The sequence below is a fragment of the Triticum urartu genome, chromosome 1A, assembly GCF_056163025.1.
Source record: "Triticum urartu cultivar PI428250 chromosome 1A, HENAU_Tu73, whole genome shotgun sequence".
Classification (NCBI taxonomy): Eukaryota; Viridiplantae; Streptophyta; class Magnoliopsida; order Poales; family Poaceae; genus Triticum; species Triticum urartu.
Window position 1 is genome coordinate 17066123 of NC_141873.1, and position 17463 is coordinate 17083585.

A 17463-nucleotide genomic window follows, 5' to 3' on the forward strand; every position below is an offset into this window, starting at 1 on the left:
TTTTCATTTTTGTCGGACGAAAAAACCATTTTCCATTTTTTGAGTGCCCGAAAGGAGGTTTTTTTGTGAAGGAACTACCAAATAATTGTTGCAAAATTGGACCAAATAATTTTTATAAAATACTAGGCCATATTTAATTCACAATTGACAAAATGGTTGGGTGTAAAATTTTTTGATCCACCTGTCGTGAAAAAGACAAATTTCTGCCGATTCAGCTGGAAGCGGGTCAAATTTGAACTGCAGCTGCCTCCTAGTTTTCTATTTATTTTTTCAAAAAATCATTTCTAGTTACATAAGGACCTACTTAATCATAAATACATGGTTTGCTGGCGATACGTCGAGGTTTGGGCGGTGGCCGAGGGCCCCAACTCTAGAGCGCGTAAACTCGCATGCCCACCGCGTGGTCACCGCGTGACCCTGGCATTGCCATGTGTTCCGGGCGGCATAGGCATGTCTAGTGGGTTGGGCACTCCCCAGGTAGGTGCTAGGAATAAAATTACAACATAAGATTCTCACGAGGAGACCGATCGATGCTTAAACATGAATTAGCAGCCAAGTGTTTGATTAGCGGTACGGGAAATGCACATGGCCAATGGGCGTGAGTTTTGGCTGAGGATGATCATATCCTAAGGAGAATGTCTTCACAAATTTTTAGCTCAAAAGGAGGATCCTAGGTGGTACTTGCTTTGCAAAGTACCACGCTGGACAAAAATATGAATGTTGAAGCTGGGCTCAAAATAATGAATGGAGTGAGCTAAAATTTTGTGGAGGATGGTTATTTGGGCATAGGAAAGCATTGTAGAAAATTGATACCATTTGGACATGCCAAAGTAGTACTTCCTTCACAATGCTCTTCTATGGACAAAAACTTGGGAAAACTAGTGAGAGAGATTGGATGAATGAAATGAGCTCAAAATTGGTGTAGGTAAGTTAATTAGGTATGGTCATGCGCTGGTAAATGTTCAGATCATTTGGGTAAGCCTAGCTAGTACTTACTTCACAAAGCTTCTCTCGAGGTAGAAACTTTGGAAATTTCCCGAGAAGGATTTACTAGGAAAATTGAGCTAAATATTATCATGTGGCAATGATTTGGGTATGGAAGAGTGCCCGAAAAGTTTGAGGGTAATAGGAGGGGTCTATATAACACTTGCTTTGCAACGTGCCAATTTGGCCATAAAATATAAATTGAACCTGGGCTCACATAGATGATTTTACTGAGCTGCAATTTGGAGGAGGTTGATAATTTGGGCATATGAAGGAACTATATAAATTTCATGTCATTTAGAGATATAAAAAGGTACTTTCTTCACAATGCTTCTAGGTGGACAAAAACTTTAGAAATTTGCCGAGGAAGATTTGCTAGGCAAATGGAGCTGAATTTTGTCATGCGGTAATGATTTGGATAGGAAAGAGTGCCCAAAAATTCCGAGGGCAATCAAGAATATATAAATAGCACTTCCTTCATAAAGTGTTGTTGTGAATAGAATAGGAAAATGAATATTGTTGAATTAGTTTTGAACTAGGCAAGGAAGAATTTTTACATATTTGATGAAGATATGCCCCAAAGAATTTATGAGATTTTTTTGGGAATTTTGGGAATGATAGAAATATAGGTTGCTTCACAACCTAGGGCAAAAACTGCCACATGGACATGACACATAGGCAAAACTGATGAGATGGCGCCTAGTCATCACAACCCACCACAATCTACAAGGCTATGACCATCTATATTGGTCATTAACAACTAGAAATAAGGCAGCGGACTAGCACTGTTTGCTTTGTGACCATTTCGTGTAAGCAAATTACGACCTTTCTGACCAAAATGGTCGCAATGGTTTAGGGTTTGAAGCCCCCTGAACAACTTTTGACCAATTAGTCTAAAATGGTCATAAATTTATGACCAATTCTTCGAGGGTCACTGACAGAAGGTCATAAGTTGACATATTTCTTGTAGTGGTATTTTGTATGTGTAATTAGTTTAGATTTTTTAGATTATTATTTTTTCACTAGTATATATGTATGAATGCATGTTAGATGGATATATAGTGTTTAATTAGTATGGAATTTTTTTATATAATGTTGTTTTTTAGTTTTTTAATGGATGTATAAAAGTTGTGTTTTCTGTTTTTAGTGTTAGATGCTTAATTAGTATGAAATAGCATATAGAATTTTGACATATGCAATGATAGCATAATTAGTGTTATATAGAAATGTTAGAAATTTAAGTTATCAAAATCCAATCATTAAAAAAATGATACTTTTTGCGGGCATATAGCTACTTTTTGTTCTCGACGATGCCCGGCCCGCATCCTCGCCGTCGACCCGTCCGCGACGACGTCCGACTGACCCATGTCCGGGACTGGGCTCTGCCGGGCTGACACTGGGAGGTGCTGCCTGGAGGGGCGCGCCGCTTGATGAGGAACCCGGCCCCGGGTCCCGTCGTCGACCCTGATCTCGTTTGGTGGCGTTCACGTGGGCCAGTTTCGGTGCGGAGGGAGCCGGCCCCGCCGGAGGTGGTACGTCGCCGTGTCAGGGAGGAGGACGAGCACGTCCATCTCTACATGGTTGCGTTAGAGGGCGGCAGGTTCTCCAATACCTGGCAGTTTCTTCAGGGATCTCACTTCAGCTACAATCCTGTGAGGGTTCCTTCTCTTTGGTGTCCACCGCCCGCGCCGCAGTATTCGATCTTTAATTAGCTACCTAGCCAGTGATGTACTATTCAATATTATATATTATTCGAGACGATGTATTCGAGATTATATCTATTATTCGAGACGATGTATTCGAGATTATATCTATTATTCGAGACGATGTATTCGAGATTATATCTATTATTCGAGACGATGTAATTTGAATACTAAATTGTTTTATATTTCTTTTGGCATAGTTAAATAAAAACTATGGCGGACAATACCGACAGAGAGGGAGAACAGACCATGTTCGATATCATACGCGGGCCAGATGATGATCAGAATGAAGAAGATTATGACGGCTCCGAATTTCTAAACAACACCGGAGAGGTTGATATGATATTCGATCGCGACGACCGAATGGATGAAGTCATGAACTACGATTATGACAATGACGAAGAACATGTTGATCCTGAAACAATAAAGACCGGCAAGGTATATATATTTATATAAGCAGGCATCTGGTGATCATCACATGTTTTAAATGAGTTGAAGATATATTAACGAATCGATCTTTCTTCTTTCAGCCATCCGGATCGAGCAAATCTTCAGGCAACAGGACGAAACGAGGCCCGAACAAAAAGTTGAAGGAGGGCGTAAAGTATAATATCGAGGCAATCAGACCTAATGGCGAACCATTAGCGCCTAAGAAGATTGCGGACAAGTTCGTTCGTCAGTGCGGAGTTCTTGTGAAGGACCAACTCCCGATCTCCCTTCAAGAATGGAGAGAGCCAGCAAAGCCACGTCCAGATCTTACTTTTGTCGACGACAGACAAAAAAGTCTGCTTTGGGATACTCTCATGGAACATTTCACCCTACCAGATCATTTCATAGAAGCAGATGTGCAGAAAGTCAAGGACGCTGCTCTTAGGAAGATGGCGGTTGTATTCAAGAACCACAAGAATCGTGAATGGGACAAGTACGTCAAGGGAGGAAGGAAGACTCCAGTATTCGAGGGAACACTAGAGAATCAAAGTGCTAATTGGGACGATTTCGTGAAATTCAAGGATTCAGAATTAGCTAATGAACGGTCGAGAATAAACAAGAAGAATGTCGAAAAAAAGGATAAGTTCCATAAGCTGGGGCCAGGTGGCTACGCGGTGGCAATGCCTAAGTGGGATAAGTCTGAGAAAGAGATGGAGGATGCAGGTGTCACTCCGGTTACTAAGAGCTGCCCCCCCAGGTGCAAGACTTGGTTCTATGCGCATGGGGGGGAGTTGGACCCGAAGACAGGCAAAATTTCGACGAAGGCATGTCTGAACGGAGCCGATGATAATATACTTGTTGCAATAGAAGAGGCTCGAACGGGGGTGTTCCAGCCCAACAGAGAGAACGACGAGCTTACGCGTGCCCTGGGAAATCCTGAACACCCGGGAAGAACACGAGGCAAGGGCGCTATTCCGTGGTATGAGGGGTTTTCGGACTGGAACGCCGACTACAGAACCCGTGCGAGAAGGAAGATTGCGGAGGAGAAGCAGAGGAAGATGGAGGAGGAGAAGAGGAAGCTAGACTATGAACGCCTTCAAGGCCTAGAATCAGCGCACGCGCACTTGGTAGTCAAATTCCAGCGGCAGCAGGAGCAGATCGACTCACTTAGCCAGCAAAGGGGGTCTCAGCAGCTGCAGCAGCTAGCGGATGATCCAGCATTGGATACCACCGCCCCATCTATGCCGAGAAGCAGCGTGGGTTCCGCCCCGTTTGACGCAATGCTGGATAGATACCCCGTGGATGACATCGCATAGAACACTAACTGCGAGCTACACTACAAAATTAAGAACATATCCTTGAAGGTAGCGGACGGCGTTGCTTATACAAATTCCCCCGATGCAACCTTCCATTGCAACCCGATTCCAGCAGGCTATGCTCGTGTCGTGGTTAATGAGGTGGTGGACCAATATTCGGGGCTAGAGCTTGACATTCCTGGAGGTGACGAGGAGCACACACTCGGAGATGCCAAACATCGTATCATCCTATGGAGAAAGGATTGCATCATCTTTCGAAGGCCACCAACACCGCGTCACCCGACTCCTCGTCGAAGTCCGCCACCGAGTCAGCAGACTCCCGCTCCTCCATGTCCACCAACGCGTGAGGCCACTCCTCCTCCTCCAAGTCCGGCAAAGTGTCAGGCCACTCCTCTTCCAAGTCTGACACAGCGTCAGACATCCACTCCTCCTCCAAGTCCGGCACAACCTCAGGCCACTCCTCCTCCAAGTCTGCACAGCTTCAGGCCACTCCTCCTCGTCCAACTCAGCCCCGTGAGCCGTCTCCGCCACCTCAGCAATCGCAGAAGAGACACCCCGCAACTATGGTGCGTAGCGGTACGAGTCGAGGTCATAGTACAGGAAGTACAGGCGGAGGCAAGCGATATAAATATGGTCCAAACCTCACTACTCCTCTTCCTGAGAGGCCTTATGATAGGACCGAGGAGCGAACCAATGCCATAGTGCGGGCAGAAGTCGACGCCCATTTTGGACCGAAACCGCCACCGCCGCCAAGGGAGAAAGTGCCTGTGGAAGTAGTTGACCACTTCATTCGTATGGCTCAACCACCAACTCCTAAGCCTGTTGACACAGACTATGAGCGCCACATCAGGAAGTTACATCGACAACGTCTATAGAAGGAGGCGAGCTCGAGCGCGAGCAAACAACAAGCAGCTGTCAAAAAATGCGGGAAAACCGTTGCCCAGCTGGGAAAATAGGCGGCGCAATCGATCCCCCCGCTTGTTGTGCCGCCAACAACACGTGACAGTACGCGCGCCCAATATTATTGTGGGCAAACAGTTTACGTTCCCGAGGTGGGCGATGTGGTAATAATCCAGGAGCATATAATGCAGGCTGAAACTCTCAACATCACTGTTGGACAACTCCTCGAGATCGAGGACATGCCTGTGCTTACAGAGGAGGAAATAAAATGGAAATATGCCCGGGGCCAACCTTTGGTCAAGCCAGAAGAGGTCAAGAAGCTCCCAACGAGAATGTATGAATTGCATCAATGGTACATGGACATTACCAAGAGATCCGATCGAGAGTCCCTCATGGTGCAAGTCAAGAAGGATCATTACTACCATCAGGAACCTGTGACCGTTGAGTATTCTGAACTGTTTCAGTTATACAATCAAGACGCACTCGACAAATCTATCGTCAGTTGCTATTGTCTGTAAGTGATTTCTTTCTGTAATTTAAGTCTCAAGCTAGCTGTAGTGATCCTTTTGATTAATCATTACCTGTAATTATCCTCACTATATTCTTTTCTGTGGTATTATGCAGGATGAAGATGTATGAAATGAGAAAAGGTGGACGCTATGGCATTGGGTTCATTGACCCAAACACCGTTAATGAATACACATGGAAAATAAACAAGCATCATGAAAAGCAGGTAGAGGACAGCATGCTAGAGTTCTTGAAGCGCCTCAAATACAATGAAGATATACTACTTCCTTACAACATCCAGTGAGTCACACTTTCTCGTATTACAAATTCTCTGTTTTTGCCTACTAGCTAGCTACATGTTTTTGCTTACATATGCCCGCTTAATTAAGACATGCAAACGTGTGTGCATGCAGATTTCACTGGATCTTGTGTATCATTAAAGTTGACGCCGGAACAGTTGAGATACTGGACTCATTACTCAAAGCAAATAGTGACTATAACATCTTGTTTGGGATAGTCAACAGGTAATTTCAATCATTATTAACTATATATCTCGGCCTATTTAGTTCGTCATTTCATGATATGAACTATTTAATAACCCCTTTATTCATTTTCTTTGTCGGCGGGCAGGGCTTGGGCAAGGTTCATCAGCGTCACGGAAGGCGAATGGAAACGACAGCTGAAATGGTTTTGACCCAAGGTAAGTAATTAAGTAGTACTAGCTAGCTAGCTAGCTGCCATCTCTTTAATTATCATGCTTGATTAATTATTATCTGATCAAATTAAATTCCATTCTCGTAATAAAGGCCTTGAAGCAGGCGCAGGGGACTAATCTGTGTGCATTCTGCGTTTGCGAGAACATTCGCATGATGGCGTCCGAAAAGAGCAGATCTCAAAGATAGAAATGGGTACGCTTGTCAGAACACTATTCACAATTTTTACACCATTATTGATATCTAGTCACACAACTAATACACATGCATATTGATCTGAATACTATTACCCGCTACCGCCCCCATCGACCAGGTCATGAACCACTTCCAATTGTCATCGTGCTCCGAAGGCACCAATTAGGCTAATGCCACTGGCTCCGAAGGCAACATGCATATGTAGGAGAAATTGCATATAGCTATACATGTGTGTATGTGTGAATTAATATGGTGGTTTGTGAGACATTGATGATATATATATGATTGGTTCTACTAGAAATTCTATATATATATATATATGCATAACGTGTACAATGTGTAGTATCGTAAAATACCAACAAACGAAAAAGAATTAAAATGGAAAACACAAAATTAAATGAAAAAGAAATCATAAAACCAAAACCCCCCCAAACATTTTAGTACCGGTTGGTGTTACCAACCAGTACTAAAGGGCTCCCGGCCCCCGGAGCTGGCTCGTGCCACGTGGTTGCCCTTTAGCACCGGTTTGTGCTGAACCGGTACTAAAGGGGGGGGGGTTTAGTGCCCACACTTTAGTGCCGGTTATGGAACCGGCACTAAAGGGCCTTACGAACCGGTGCTATTGCCCGGTTGTGCACTAGTGATAGCTTCCTTGCAAGCGGCCCGCAGTGGGAGCCCCAACCACTAGTGATGTACTAAGAACTGCATATCTCTACTCCTAATAGAGGAGTTGGTAGTCTGCTACACCGGTTTTTTCGAGTTCGGTTTTTTCCGTTCCACCTTCCACTACCTCTCCCACTAGTTTTATCCTTTTACAAATAATGGAAAAAAACATTCCATAACTCCTCCCACCCCCGGGACGCCGCCGCAGCCCTCGTGGATCCCGACGGACGCCCGCCGCAGCTATCGCGGATCCCCACGGATGCCTCCGCAGGGCGTGGTCTCGCTCGTCCTCGGTGTGGCTGCTGTTTATCGGGAATCCTGCCCTGGTGGGGGTTCCACGGGAGGAAGCCGACGAGCACAAGGTGCTACTGCCATGGCGTCCAAAGGGAGGCATGATGTGCAGGCCTAAAGGGAATCCGCCGACGACATGTGGCTTGTCCTATGCCTGCAGTTGCTGCTGTTGCAGCGGCGACAGTGGATCCGAGTTGCACATGTTGGTATTGAACAACAAATGACGTGAGGCAGCCGGATGCAAGTCCCACTCCCAACGCGAGGGCTCGACCTTCTTGATCGACGGCTGCGGCGGATGCGAAGCTTCGAAGTGACGGTGGACTCCTTGGTGTCGTCCCGCCCCCACACAAGCACCATCAGCTCTACAAGCTCTGGCCGCTCGTCTCGACATCGGCCATGTAATCATATCTCACTCCATTATGCAATCTTGTTTCTGATTCTTGGTGCTTGGACATCCGGAGTTCTATCTTTGGGATCATTTTTTCCTTCAAATTGTTTGATCTTTTCTTAGTTTATTGACAACAAAATTGGTGAACTTTCTTAATCGTTGGTTGGACCAACTTACTCACGAGCTTTTAGGTCAGATCTTTCACGATTAATCACTTAGGCTATAGTTTTTCCTTTTCTTTCTTTGTAGCTCCTGTCATTCCTGGGAAAACAACAACATACACTGCATCATATTAACCACTTGATATTACAATGATCAGTATATAGTAATTTCAACGCAAGAAACAACTAAGGCCCCCTTTTGTTCATAGGATAGGAAAGTCACAGGAATAAGAAAGTCATAGGAAATGAGAAGACATGTATCTGAAATCCTATGAATAGCAATAGAAAAGAAGATACTCCCTGCATTTTTATATACAAGGCCACAAACTCAAATTACAGGTACCAATATAAAATTTAATGTCTGCTTTGAAAGTCAGCCTTTCTTTTCGTTTACTAGGATCATTAATACCCCACATGCATGCAAGAAAACTGAGTGGAGGAAGTAGCTGACTGTCATTATGACTACATGCAGGCAACTATTAAACAGGTTGCTAGTACGAGAAAATATCATTAATTTTGCCTCGATTACTGTTGGTGGCCTTGTATAGATGCAAAATCTATATTCCATAGCGGCCTTGTATATAAAAATGGAGGGAGTACCTTTGGTTCACATCATAGGATTTTTTTTCATTGTTTCTAGGCTAATATTTATTTTCCTATGAAATGTGGAGGATAGGAAGAATTCCCCCACATAGATAGGATTCTATTCCTACAACCAAAGGGCTCTAAAGGAAGTTTTCCTATACAAATGCTGTCCTATGTGATTCCTGCAAAATTCCTACAAACTAAAGGAGGCCTAGGTTACTGAAAGAGTTAGGATTTGAACTTTAGTTTTTTTTTCTTGCTTAGCAGTTCAGTCTATATTGAACTTAATAAGTGTCATATCTCTTATGTTCTATAATAATTTGATTTTTGCAAAGATCGTTTTAGACAAGAGGACGCAGGCTTATTGGCATGACCAAATGATCAAATCCTTGGACACTGTTAAAAAATTACTGATGCGTGTGTGGGTGGGTGGGCGCGCACGCGTGTGTGCACTGGTGCGCGTGGGTGGGTGGGTGGGCGAGCACACCTGTGTGTGTGGCAGTTGGTATGTGAGTTTGCAGTGACACATCTAAACGTATTTTTTCTTACCAATTACTGATCAAGGCAATAATGTTTTCTTAACAAATCGATTGTTGTGCATGCAGACTAAAGTATGTTTGACACAACTGATGTTAAATCGTTAGAGTATTCATGCTCCCATTGCGATGGACGGACGATTACCTTGATGAGTGTGATACAGTAGATTTCATTTTTTTTGTGCAGTTACATCAGCTAGGACTTCTAAGGTATAATCTTTGGGACTGTATATAGACAGAAGAAAAGAGTTTTTTCCTTCCCTACACACTTAAATCATTATGTTGCTAATGCAAGTGCAGAATCAACATTTCTTATTGAACGATGCTAATGTTTCTTTTTATTTAGTTTCCTACTCATTTTGTTGACTTCTTAAAGAACTTCGCTCTGTTGCACACAAATAGCTATTTCTGCACCAATCTGTCTCAAGATATAAAGCTTGAAAGAGCCCTTAGCTTGCATTTGGTCAGTTCATCTTTCCCGAGAATATGCATCTTACTTAGCTCGAGCTGAAATTTTGTTTGTCGCAGCAGGAATCAAGAAAATATGGTGCCTCCTTATCTTTATATAAAGTTCATTCTATATATGTTACTCCTTCCACTGAACTGGATGTAAATTGCATTGTGTACACTTAATGTCGAAACTAATTTTTATTGCCAATTTCACTATAGTCGAAACAGATTGCTGGCACCGAAAATGCTTCTGCTTTTGCAAGTCTGACCTGAGTCTCCTCTGTATGTACGTAATTGGTTTAACTCTTGATAGGGTGGTAGCTCTCTGAATTTCTCTTCCTGTTGCCACTGAAACATATCATTTTCATGGGCAAATCAATGTATAACTCAAAGGTTTCTCTATAAGAATGGACATGAATGGAAGGTATTCTCGCTGGGCTTGGAAACTACAATATTTTAATTTGAAATTCTCTTGACTGGGGTATATATGGTTTACTTCCATGGAAGGGTTATTCCAGCCACCTGCAATTAGTAACTCCCAAATATATATTATGTACCATACTGTGATGCATATATTCTAATTGGTATAGGGGAGGCTGGGAGACATTTAGCTTTGTTATGATCCTATGGAGGTTGTTTTATTCTCGAGTGAACAAAACTTCATGATTTATTTTCTGGAATTAAGAATCATATCATGCTGCTACCAACATGTCATGTTGAATGCTGAAAAGGTGAAGGAAATAAATGTATACATTGGTTTCAGAATTAAAATGACTATCAATTAGTTGTAGAAGAAAAGGTGATTCCTATACATGGATTGGGTATTGGTAATCTTGGATCGGCATGCCATACATGATACATGACCTGATTTTTTTAATGAAACTTTATCACATATAACGAATTTGGATTCTTAGAATGCCCAAAAACATTGATGTTGGAACAAGCATCAGAATCACACAAAATTAAGGGATCATATTTGTTGGCAGTGTCTTAAAAAATTCAAGCTATCCCGACATTCCATAGTGTACATATACATAGTAACCAAGAATGATCAATGATGATCACTAAAGAAGTGTATAATTTATCCCATGTACAAGAAGAAGACCGACTTAACGGCAAAAGTCAACAATGCCGACTAATCGGCATGAGGATCACAAATGCATATATTAGACACGATCAATATCAAACCATCAAAACATGTATGCCCCATTGCAATGCATGGGGACCACACCTCCACCACCAGAGGCTAGGGACCGTTCCCGTTGCTGCACCACCTCATGTCCGAGTCCTCATCTCCGCCACGTTAGCGACATGAGCCGGATGGTGTACACCGGCTTCCCAGACATGTGCCTATTGACGTTCCGGATGTGGTAGATGCCGACGAGGACTCGAACAGTTCGTGGAGCTGCACCGGATATAGCTACTCTCGCTCTTTAACCAACATCACCATTTTGTTTATGATGCGCATATGAAACTAATCAATGTTGCAACTCACACAGTTTTGTGGAGGTGATGGCACGAGTATTTACCCGGATGCGTTGGCATATGTTCAGGTACTAAAATTGGGAACTGGATCCTCTAACATACACATACACAAGGGATGTTAGAGAAGGTACAATACCCTAACTTTCCTTCTGTTAATCCATACAATTAAGGCTAAAATAACTTAAATTAATTTTTAAATTATTGATCTACTATGCACATTCATAGTAACTACATACAAACAAGTTGATGGTGAGATAAAATTAATTTTGGATTTTTTATATCTACAGTAATTACCAAAAGTAAATAACCTGCTAATAGTCTGTAACATTCCTTCTTCATTTTACACTAAACGAGCACTGTAACACGGTGACTTCCCTTCTCTAAATTAGAGGATCCGGCTCCCAAAAATTGAGGGGGTGATTGCTTAGCACATTCTGGTTAGACTAAAACTTTCTGGTGGATTGAAATTTTTGTCTGTAATGAGTTATACACATATGTAATGCAGAACAACCTGGTCCAAGCATGCGGTCTGACTTCATGTTTTTACTGCTTGATCTCACATCATATTTCCGTGCTGAGAAATGAGTTGTTAACTGAAACAATAATGTTTTGATGTTCCAAACTCCACGACATTTGCACGGACTTCACAGACATGAGCATCTAGCATCATAAAATAATCGGAACTTTTTGAATTTTTTATTATTTTAAATGAACTTACTGTTCACCTCGGGTGGATGCACCATAGAGCCAAAACGCCGTGTCCCTTTCTTGTGCTATATGGCAATCTCAGATTTTATGCTAGGTCTATTTTAGCTCAACGTTGGTGTTAGCAATAAAAAACACTTGCAAATGTATGTATCTTGAGTACATAAATTTGTCTCTAGAAGATCAATTTAGAAAATGGTCACAATAATTTTGATATTTTGAATATGGTCCCATAGATCAGTTTGTTGTTCCATGGCAACGAAAGGGCATTCAGCTCGATTTTGTTTATATTTTTATGAGAAACTTCCAATTTATCCAGCGTCAATCAAAACAGTACAGCAAACATCAGAAATAATAAAAATTACATCCAGATTCGTAGAGCACCTAGCGACGACGACAAGCACTGAAGCAAGCCGAAGACGCGCCACAGTCATCGCCCCTCCCTCGCCGGAGCTGATCACAACTTGGTGTAGTAGACAATTGAAAAGTCGTCGTGCTAAGCCCCATAGGACCAACACACCACAATAGCAACCGCCGCCGATGGAGAGAAGTTTAGATTAGAAGGATCCAACCTGCCGACCAAATACTGCGAGATCCACCGGAGACACACCTCCGCATGCCCTCCGTCGATGCTGGACGCCTTGGATTAGGAATAGACCAGGAAGAAGGTGACATGGTTGGGTTCTTTTTGTACTATTCTAGACCATAGAACAACTGACAAGTTGATAGAATGAGAGGATGAATGTTGTATAGACAGAGAAGGTGATGGACGGCAAGTTCAGCAAAAAAAAGAGCGAAATATGTCTGCATTTGAGTTGTGGTTGAACATTGCATGTAATGTGCTCGTTTGTGGGAGGAACGTGAGCATTGATTACAAATTCATTTGTTCGCCTGTGGCAACGCACGGGCAGTCTACTGGTGCTAATTAATGACTGATCGCTCCATGCAGTTAAGGCTTCTCACGAGAAACGCTTATGGACGAATGTGATGTGTACGCATGTCAAAGAGGCATATTGTCATGCCCGCATGATTGAGCTACATGTACAAAACTACTGGCCATACTTGCAAAACAGTCTGAACTAAATAAAAGAAAATCCACGGGCGTGATGCTTGGGCGGGTGAGTATGATATGTGCATTCAAACAAGGGGCAATGCCCTGTTGGCCTTGGGCGCTCTTTTTGCTAGGTGTTGCTTCGATTTTGGCTCATATTTCTTATGTACTCCACTTGTAAAAGTCGTCGATCGATAGCAAAGAAGCCGTTTGAGAATGCGACCAGAGAGAAGACCAAAATGGTTGCTGGATTTCAGGGCGTCCAGTGTCTGCTAACCATACATTCCCCATATTCAACACCCCCACCCCACGTACCCTCCGATTGATTCAAGCCTACGCATGGACAAGCCTATGTAGTAGCACGTCAATATATATGTATATGCATGCATCGATCAACACAAAGTCAGTGACGTGCAAGTGAAAAAGTAGAAGCAGTGACAGGGTCAACCCTTGCCTAGCTAATTAAGTAGCTAGCTCAAGCCAAGCTGCATGCTACTGTACTTACTTAACTCGGTAGTTAGAGTTCATCACCAATCAGCTAGAGATCGAAACCATGGGGAAGCCGCAGCTGAGATCGGCCATGGTGAAACCGTGGGGCATCCTCTCCCGGTTCCTCCTCTTCTCTGTAGCTTTCATGCTCGGCATGGCGTCCACCTTCCTCCTCCAGTCACTACTCCCCACCACCGGTACCGTGATCTGGCTTGCCTCCGCTGACCTCTCTGCGGCACCTACTTCTGCACCCCCGGCACTGGTGCTGCGGCCGCCTCTGCCACAGCAGCTCGGTGACGGCAATGGCAAAGAGCGTGTCAGTGGTGGTGGCAACGAAAGCGAGCGCATTGTGATGCTGCACAATATGACGGACAATGAACTGCTGCTGCGGGCGTCCATGGCTCCGAGGATCAAAGGGATCAGCTCGCTGGTGCCTCCCGCGCCTAAGGTGGCGTTCATGTTCCTCGTGCGTGGTGAGCTGCCACTGGCGCCGCTGTGGGAGAGGTTCTTCCATGGGCACACTGCACTGTTCTCGGTGTACGTGCACCCTGACCCAACATACCTGGGCTCGCCGGAGAAGGGGTCGGTCTTCTACGGCCGCCGTGTTCCCAGCAAGGTGAGATATCTGCCTATCTACACCCATCGCCTAGCTACACTATCTGCAAGGTGAGCTACAGAACCCTTGTTAGCTTGCGAGCTAGGAGCTTTTTGTAATTTTCTCCGTCCCTAAGTGCACCCTTATCTATACCATCCAACACGTCATTGCTCTTTCTACGAAATAACCACAGTATATTACATGGAAGTTTTCCTTTTTCGTTTCCCTCAAAAGTGAAAGCATATGGACTTCAAAACTTTCCACATCAACAAAACTATAGATGTGCAATCTGTTATTAAAAAACTTTCAGATTTTTGTGTGCACCATTAATACTTTAAATAATACTAGCTTAATAAAAAAAATATTTTTATTTATTTATGCGGGACCAAAAAAATATCTAATTTACTTTTCACACATTATAACTCTAATGTTTTGTTGACCCAAGAAGTTTAATGTCCATGTTTCGTTTGGGAACTCAGCAAAATTGTCGATTCCAGTAGTGATGGGATGTACTACGTATGTACGCACAGGTTCAATCGCATCTTTTATGCAGCCTTTTTATTAACTGAAACTTTAATGCCGCTAATATTTCTGGTTTACTGAGACATTAATTTGTAAGTAAACAGGAGGATGCTCCCAGTTTTTTGTTACGAAAAGGCAAAGACCATATATTTTAAATAGTACAAACCCTTATAAAAACACTCTTACAGAAAATGAAAAATACATCCAAATCCTTGGGGGTGCTGATGTTTTCTTCCTCCTGCATCCAACAACGACGTGCGAGGAGCAAAGCTTGTTGCCGCTCTAGGCCTCGTCTCAGCGGAGCAAACTTGTTTAAACCCAGGAGTTTGTATAAGAAGCGGCCGAGAAGTCCTCGATGTGGAGCAGAACACGCCGGTGGCCATGATCGATCTATGTAGCCATCACCACGGAGAAGAAATGACTAAGAGTGCGTGTAGAGGATGATCTAAGTTAGATCCATTCAAACACTTTAGTGTTTTGAAAGTGGACTTTCTAAACCCTGGTTTAGGTGCATACCCTACCGATGTTGTCCAGCTTTGAATAAAGATCTTTAATAACTCACATTTTTTCATGCAGCATAAACATATAAAATGAGATTTTTCTCGGATTGGCTATACCTTTTTTTGTATTTATGTTGCACAAGAATTATTTTTTCATATATTTTAGGTGGAATGAAATGTTGATCTGCAAATATTCAATTTATGCATTGTATTTATTTCGACAAATAAAAAAGACAACGTTGTGTTAGATAGCAGTGTAGGTGCACCCATCTACAGTGAAGCATTTTCCAAATCTATATGGGTACAAAAGGATGCAGTTTAATTGCTGATTGCGATCTACAGGAAGCTCGTTGGGGGAAGTCTAGCATAGTCGAGGCCGAGCGTCGTCTCCTCGCAAATGCTCTCCTCGATGCCACAAACCAACACTTCGTCCTACTGTCTGAGACATGTGCCCCTCTCTACAACTTCACCACGGTCTACTCCTACCTCACGCATTCCGCTGGTGCTACCTCCTTCGTCGACCTCTTCGACACGCAGCGTTCTCGTGGCCGCTATAGACCGGCCATGGCGCCCACCGTCACGCTCGCTAATTGGCGCAAGGGCTCCCAGTGGTTCGCGACCGATCGGGGTCTTGCGCTTGAGGTCATCGGCGACGTGACCTACTTCCCGGTTTTCCAACGCCACTGCAATGGCCCCTGCATCATGGACGAGCACTACCTGCCGACATTTATCGCCGCCTCAAAGTGGCATGGGAATGCAAACCGTACACTCACGTTTACACAGTGGACAAGGGGGCCTCATCCTGATAGCTACAATGACGTAAGTGTCGACCTGCTTCAGGGGATGAGGAACCATGGGAACTGCAGCGACGGTGGCGGGACCACATCGCTTTGCTACCTCTTTGCGAGGAAGTTCCCATCGGGCGCGTTGCTGGAGCTACTCAGGCTGGCGCCCAGAGTCATGCGATTTGGGTGAGAGCAAGTAATGAAAATATAGATTCCCAAATTTAATATCGCTCTGTGATTTTTTTTGTTGGTGAATCAGCGTGGGATTCATTGTACAAGTAGATGATAAAATTGTATAACAGAAACTGCAAAGATACGAGCGTACTTTTAAATCTGTTGAAGCATGTGGCTATATGCCAAGTAGACCCGAGGTCCAAGACATAGTCTATGGAATAAACATAAAGACTCAGAATATTTTCATCTGTTCTCCTTGAAAAAATGAAATAAATGATACACCCTCCGTTCCAAAATAAAAAGTGCATTAGTTTTCATGCTAGTCAATATTATGTATTTTGATCAAGATTATAGAATAAATGCACCGTGATATCTACAATACAAAATAAATAAAAATTGAAAAATACATATTTTCTCAAAACGTGCATGTTGACTTTTGAAAAAACTAATACACCTTATATTTTAGAACGGAGGGAGCACAAAATATGTGTGTGTGGGGCGGGGGGGGGGGGGGGGGGTATGGTGCAATCAACCCTACAGATGGATTGCAAATAGAAGGGTAGGTTATTGTTCATGCACAGTCTCTTTTTCTATTTGGTTACACACCCAGTATATTAAAAGATAGACTAGATGGAAGTATGGGGTATGGTGCAATCAACCCCTCTATTACAGATGGATTGCAAATAGAAGGGTAGGTTATTGTTCCTGCACAATCTCTTTTTCTATTTGGTTACACACCCAGTATATTAAAAGATAGACTAGATGGAAGTATGTTGTCGCCCTCGTTCGGACTCTGCCACAAAAAGATGCAGTTAGAGCAACTCTAGCAGACCCCGCGCAAAACGCGTTTGCAGTTTCATGAAAATCGCGTTTGCGGGTCGAAAACTAGCGCGGCCGAACAGATACTGTAAAAGAAACTGTAAATCTGGAGTAAAGAACTCCTTCCTCCGGTCCGGCCTCTGCCGCCCCGTCCTCCAGCCGGCCGCGCCGGCCACGCCGGCCGTGCCCAATCCCGTCGGCCGCGTCCCGTAGCCCGCAGGCCATGCCCCGTCGCCCGTCGGCCGCGCCCCATCGCCCATCAGTCGTGCCCCATCACCGCGCCGGCGGCGCCTAGCCTCGCCGGCCACGCCTCGTCGCCTCTGTCGTCCACGCCCAGCCTTGTCGGCCACGCCCCGTCGCCTCCATCGTCCGCGCCTTGCTCTATTGCCAGGCGAGACGTGCCACTTTGCCTGCCGCGTCGGGAGGATTCCGACGGCCAGGCTGAGGTCATGGGAGGCCACGACGATGTCGAGCTCGTCCAATTCGAACCGGCGTCTAGCGGCCTTTTCTGATGTGC

General features: G+C 44.0%; 1 protein-coding gene across 1 annotated transcript; it reads left to right on the forward strand.

Annotated features, from left to right (window-relative positions):
• The first annotated feature begins 13577 nt into the window (after positions 1-13577).
• On the forward strand, positions 13578-16367 carry LOC125537273 (glycosyltransferase BC10). The gene is made up of 2 exons (XM_048700585.2): positions 13578-14167; positions 15511-16367. Exons 1-2 carry the CDS (start codon positions 13616-13618, stop codon positions 16141-16143), a joined length of 1185 nt encoding a protein of 394 aa, XP_048556542.1. The 5' UTR covers positions 13578-13615; the 3' UTR covers positions 16144-16367.
• Positions 16368-17463: the final 1096 nt, after the last annotated feature.

What these genes read in the sequence shown, in the direction of transcription:
- LOC125537273 (XM_048700585.2), top strand. Translation starts at nt 13,616, where the DNA reads ATGGGGAAGCCGCAGCTGAGATCGGCCATGGTGAAACCGTGGGGCATC. An exon ending in GCCGCCGTGTTCCCAGCAAG is followed by an intron (nt 14,168 to 15,510) that starts GTGAGATATCTG and finishes TGCGATCTACAG; the next exon opens with GAAGCTCGTTGGGGGAAGTC.